At 36.1% G+C, this 6,285-nt stretch overlaps 1 protein-coding gene across 2 annotated transcripts; it reads left to right on the top strand.

Moving 5' to 3' along the window:
• The first annotated feature begins 1,323 nt into the window (after positions 1-1,323).
• Positions 1,324-5,643, top strand: LOC107606360 (protein NPGR1-like). Of its 2 annotated transcripts, none has more exons than XM_016308420.3 (6): positions 1,324-1,679; positions 2,146-2,493; positions 2,601-2,859; positions 3,113-4,350; positions 4,710-4,857; positions 4,987-5,643. In XM_016308420.3, exons 2-6 carry the CDS (start codon positions 2,299-2,301, stop codon positions 5,295-5,297), a joined length of 2,151 nt encoding a protein of 716 aa, XP_016163906.1. In that variant the 5' UTR covers positions 1,324-1,679; positions 2,146-2,298; the 3' UTR covers positions 5,298-5,643. The 2 variants fall into 2 exon arrangements, with proteins under 2 accessions (XP_016163906.1, XP_088348746.1); XM_088492620.1 differs by having other exon boundaries at positions 1,395-1,679; positions 2,109-2,493.
• Positions 5,644-6,285: the final 642 nt, after the last annotated feature.

The following is a 6,285-nucleotide window of genomic DNA, read 5'->3' as shown; positions in this document are numbered from 1 at the left end:
TGATGACAAAAAGAGACCACTCCCTCCGCTCTGCTTTTCACTTTTCAGCCTTCACTAGATTCGATTCTCTCCTACTTGCTACAAACCAAGAAAAAGAAAGAACGCCTACTACCACTACACCACTCATTATTATTTAATTCCCTTAGTTAGTAATAATCACTACCAAAATTGTTTCGATATTTCTTAACATTTATATAGAGAGAATATTGAGTATTGATTATTATTTATTACATTTCTTAAATATAATTTCCTAGCTGACGAAATTGGTTCCTAAACTAACTAAATTTATCTAAGGTGATAACAACCTTATGTGGACATGTGGTACTCATTATCAAAGTCAATATAAAGAAGAAACTGAAAAGTAGAGGGATGTGGGAGTGTGGGGTTAGATTAACCATACTTTCTCTTTCAATATTTAATTGCTACGTGATTTCTATAATTCTATCTATTCTCTCTGACCAACTCATCAGTTATATTCTGCTATAAATTAATTAATTAAATCTCTCTATATTTTAATTAGTTAAAAATTTATTTATTTTCGAAATAAAAAATGAATTTATCCTTTACAAAATATATGCCTTCTTCAATTAGTAGATGTTAGTTCATAGGTCAAAGTTCATTTAGCTAAATATGTTTTGATTTGATTTGAGTAGGTTACTTTAAAAGTATGAAGTTTATTTAAGAATGAATCTAATTTCTTATTCAGCTGCTTTGCTAGGTTGGCTTTTGGTGGCAAAGCACTTTCCCCAAATTTGGTTTCACTTTCCTCATTTAAAACAACCAACCAAAGCTAACAAATAAATTTGGATGGAAAAGTATATGGAATTAAGAGATTATCAGCTAAAAAATAAATAATTTAATTAATTTATAATTATATTTAATTAATTTTATTTGTTGTTAATTTATAATATTTGATATTAATTGATTTTTATCCTCAAATTAAAATTCTGAATAATACGTTGGAGAAATAGGGGGTGGAGATCATGGAACTTCCAACAATCCCGATTCTTAATATATAAAAAAATTTATAAAATATATAAAGAACATCCATTTAATATGAAAAAGAAATATTCTGATATTTAGTAGAAGAAACATCCTAATGTCTAGTATAAGTATCATCCACGTAAAAATTTTAGATTTACCCACAGACATTTGGCTAGTTTTTGGCTGTTATCCTCTTGGTTCCCTAGCATTGTTGAATTTGGATTGGTTGAGTAGTCAACTCATTCGTCCGTTTAAACAAGCGTCGAGAGTTCAAATTTTATCTTGTACATGCAACAACTCATTGTTACCGTCGGATTTGAAAATACGGTAAGAAACCATAAAAAAAAAGCTAACAAACAAACTCGTAACTCGTTCACTCTCTTTACGCGCTAATTCCTTTGAAAATGAAAATCCCCAATCCAATATCAACGCACACTTCAACTTCTGAGCCTTAAGCAAGGAGCTCAACAATTTAAATGAAAAAAAAAAAGAGTGTAAAATTTATATCTGTTTGAACAAGTTGAGTGCAGATTATAGGAATATATATATATATATATATAATAAGGGTTGGCATTGGTCCCTGTTTTGTTGCAGGTAAGCAATGTAAACGGGAGAGAAAGGTAGCTTTCATGGCGTCGAATACCGCTAAAGTTCAGCTCTTTGGGATATGGGCTCTCTCTCTCTCTTTCTCTCTGGTAAGTCCAAAGTTTTGTTCTCATTGTTTGTCTCGCCCTTTTCACACCTCGTCCGTGTTCTTCTGCACATCATAACCCTTTTTCTCTTCTTCACCTTTTTTTTTTGTTTTTTTCCCTTCCTACTCTGACCTCTCTCGTTGTTTTTCAGGCACCTGTCATGTTCTCATCTCTCTCTCTCCCCTTTTCTTCTATCTACCCACAACTAACCTTGCTTGGGGTCTGGTTTTTCTGTTGGATCAACTTTTGATCGTTTCCGTTGTATTGATTAAAATGCTGTGATGTGCTATGCTTACTAGTCCAACCTACTCTCGAACCCTCATTGTTGTTTGTGTATATTTTTATTGACTGTTTCACGAGACAAGTTTGTGGCATTGTTTATGTCATAATCAGTGTTCACTGTTCAGTTGTTTTTGTGTTTAACAATGGCAGCTTCAAAATTTGGATGATTGGTTTTTGGCTTGCACAGATGTGTTTCTCAATTAAAGGTTTGCGTGTCCCCATCATGAAGGCGTGAGCTGAGAATTGATCGTTGTTGACTCGCTTTTTCAACGGATAAAAAGATCCACGCTTTTGTTCTTTTTCTCTGCGTTGGTCTTCTTTTGAGTTACTCACTTTCAAGATGTTGTGCGCTTGCTCCGGGGAGCAATTCAAATTGGAGGAGGCGCCGCCACAGTCCCCGGATTCTCTGGCGACAAGGGATTTCTCAGCCGGTGGACTTTCTTCCAGGACTGCGGATTGGGAACCCAAAATCGATGATACCCAAGTTGACGAAGTAGAGTCCACTCTTAAAGAAGCTCTTTCCTTAAACTATGAGGTAGCAATGGAAATTCAGTTTGATCAAATGAGCATTTAATTAGATTATATGGGGCTGTTTTCTTTTTCCATTAAAATTTGATTTTCCAATTTTCAAATGAATTTCAGGAAGCCAGGGCTTTGCTGGGGAGGCTTGAGTATCAAAGAGGGAACTTTGATGCTGCTCTTCAAGTATTTCAAGGCATAGACATCAAGGGTTTGACCCCTAGGATGGTCAGAGCCATAGCTGAAAGAACCAGGCAAAGGAAACCACGTTCCAAGGCAGACATTGTGGTTGCCAATGTGATGTCATTGCATTCAGTAAGCCTCCTTCTTGAGGCAATTTTGCTTAAAGCAAAATCATTAGAGGAACTTGGCCGATATATCGGTACTGTTTTTTACTACCTTCATAATTTTCATATGTTGTTTGACTAAACATCTGTTTGCTAATTGGTGCGGATTTTGCATGTAAAATATTGGAACTTCCATTTTTCGTCGAAGTGGATCTTGAACGTTCTTCTATACGAATGAATTGAATATAAGTATCTATATTATGTTGATTATAGAGATGTAGATGTAGATAGAGTTTTGGCTTCCAATGGTCCCAACTCAAGTGACTTTTATGCTTTCTCTTTTACCAGAGGCTGCAAAGGAGTGCAGAATAATTGTGGATACAGTTGAATCTGCACTTCCTAAGGGAATGCCTGAGGGTATTGGTGAAGATTGCAAGTTGCAAGAAATGTTCCACAGAGCATTAGAGTTGCTTCCAAACTTATGGATCAAGGCAGGATTTTTAGATGAAGCTGTTACTGCATATCGTCGTGCTCTAATCAAGCCTTGGAATTTGGAGCATCAGAGATTGGCTGCTGTGCAAAAAGACTTAGCTAAGACCCTACTCTACAGTGGTGTTGAAGTAAGTCTACCCTCTCAGTTGCAAGTGTGGGGTCCAACAACACCCAAGAGTAACATCGAAGAAGCAATACTTTTGCTGTTAATACTCATGAGCAAGGTGGGAATTCAGGAAATTGACTGGGATGCTGAAATAATGGATCACCTTACTTTTGCTCTTTCCGTTACTGGAATGTGTGAGTCATTGACAGTTCACATAGAGCAGATCCTCCCAGGGATCTATAGTCGAGCTGAGAGGTGGTACCTTCTTGCTCTGTGTTATAGTGCAGCAGGACAGAATGAAGTAGCATTGAACCTTTTGAAGAAGGCTTGTGGTAGTTCTGAAGCAAAGCAAAGACCTCACTTCCCTTCATTTTTGTTTGGAGCAAAACTGTGTTCACAAGATCCTAGCCATGCTCATGAAGGCATTAACTTTTCGCACGAGGTTATTGATCTAGCCAAGCATCGAAATGAGCATTTCTTGGATCAAGGCTATAAATTTCTAGGCATGTGCTATGGGGCTGCAGCTAGAATTTCTGTGTTGGATTCTGAAAGAAGTATATTTCAAGGAGAGTCTCTGAAATTTTTAAATCGTGCTGTGGAGAATGGAAATGGTGGCCCGGAAGCTATATTCAGCCTTGGACTAGAAAATGCGAAGCAAAGGAATCTGGATGTGGCTTTTGACAACATGATGATGTACTCAGACATGACAGTTGGCAGCTCAGGGAGAGGTTGGCAGCTGTTAGCACTTATAGTATCCGCACAGCAGCGGTTTAAGGATGCTGAAACTATAGTTGATTTTGCTTTGGATGAGGCTGGGAGGATGGATCAGCTAGAACTTCTAAGATTGAAAGCAGTACTTCAAATTGCTCAGCAGAAACCGAAACAAGCAGTAGAGACCTACAGAATCTTGCTGGCATTAATTCATGGAAAAAAGGAGCATTGGCATGAAGATAAGAAACTTGGTCAAGCAATAGGATTCAGGCATGAGGTGTGTATAACTTTTATGGGAAAATTTGAAACATCCCATGCATACACTAACATTAAAGTTGATTGAAAAGAAGTGATGCCACTTGTCTATTGAAAGCTGCTAAACAAATAAGATGGTTATGTCGATATTAGTGAATACTGACGAGTCATGATGTTTTTAAATATCAGCTAAAAGTAACTCCCTCAATCCTCTCCTGACCCAGTTTTTTATGCAAAAATTTTCAATGATCAAAAATTCTATGGAAGATTGAATTAATGATCAGAGACAGCTTTTATTATTATTACTGGTGGAGTAATGATTATATTCATCTCCTGAATTCTTGAGAAGAATGTCCTTAACTTGTTCACCATTCTTTGCAGGCAATAAAAGAGAAGAATTTGGAAACAGAAGCCTGGCAGGATTTGGCTACTATTTATGCAGATATCGGTTCATTGATTGATGCAAAGTCTTGTATTGACAAAGCTCAATTAATAGAATTTTTTTCTCCAAGAAGTTGGCATATTACTGGTAAGGACTCTGTCTGCTCTGGTTTTTAATTTTGTTTCACTACTACACATATTCACGGTGATCGTATCACCATGCATGAACACTTAAGAAATCAGTAATCTCCAATTCTATGTCTGCACGATATTGCAGGGAGGTTGTTGGAAGCTCAATCATTATACAAGGAAGCTTTTGTTTCTTTCTCGATCTCATTATCAATCGAGCCAGATTACATTCCCAGTATTGTTTCAACTGCAGAATTGTTTCTGAAACTTGGTATGCAGTCACTTCCAATTGTAAGAAGCTTTTTAATGAATGCTTTGCGATTGGATCCCACAAACCATGATGCATGGTTCAACCTTGGATTAGTTTCAAAAAACGAAGGTTCCTTGCAGCAAGCAGCAGATTTCTTTCAAGCTGCATATGAACTGAAGCTTTCGGCTCCGATCCAAAAGTTTGAGTAATTTAGACTACGAAAATTTGGAACCAAAAATTGAGCTCAACTTAGAGCAACATAGAAAACACACCAGCAGCAACCAAATGGAATAAATACTCATCCTACGGTTAACCACTACTTTGTTAATGATTTGTTCAAATGTATAGCTAATCTAGCACCTTTTTCAATTCTATAGATTTACATTTATTCTGTTCAAATCAATTTTCCTGGCAAATGATAACAGGTGCCATATATACAGTTGAACTTGCCCATGCTTGTTTCTTTTTTCTTTTGCACCTTTCTGATATTTTTTCTGTATTCTGAAAGGAAACTACTCTGATATTCTTCATTATTCCAAATGATGCCCATTTAAGGTATTGAAGGTGTGAAGTTCATGAAGCTCTACACGATTTCAGTTTGTTTTTTGGATTATAATTTAGAAATTATTGTCTGCTGTGAGAGTACTGATATATAATAATAATAATAATGTTTGAATATAATTTGATCACACTTTTGATTTTCGGTAGGTTGATATCAGCAAAGAAAGATAAAGAAAGTAAAGTGATTGATGCGTTCATTTTTGACAATAAGATAAAGGAGTTGATTCAATATCAAGGAAGGGGGGGAAAACAAATTAAAGAAAACACCAAACTACATTCTCATCTTGTCCTTGTTTCCTTTAAACCATAAATTCTTTGCAATAAAACAAAATATGTCTTGGTCAGAAAGACAACAAATGTGACAGATTGTACAATTGTTTGAGAGAGCGTTTGTTATCTTCGGATCTACAAAGGGAAGCTGGCAGTGCATGCAGAGAATTTGACTGGTCCTATACTTAATACTGCACCATAACACAACACACAAGAAAAGAAAATCTAATGAACAAATAATGATGCTCTAATAAATTGTGAACAGACACTTCCATTTTGCCCCCAAAGAAAGCATAATTTCCTATGTTAATTAGAAGATACATAAATCATTTACCCTATACCTTACATGTAAGAAACAGTTGACTC

This window comes from Arachis ipaensis, chromosome B7, assembly GCF_059453495.1.
Source record: "Arachis ipaensis isolate K30076 ecotype BB chromosome B7, ASM5945349v1, whole genome shotgun sequence".
NCBI classification, from domain to species: Eukaryota; Viridiplantae; Streptophyta; class Magnoliopsida; order Fabales; family Fabaceae; genus Arachis; species Arachis ipaensis.
Note: the sequence above shows the minus strand (reverse complement) of the source record. Positions and strands in the feature narration are given on the sequence as shown.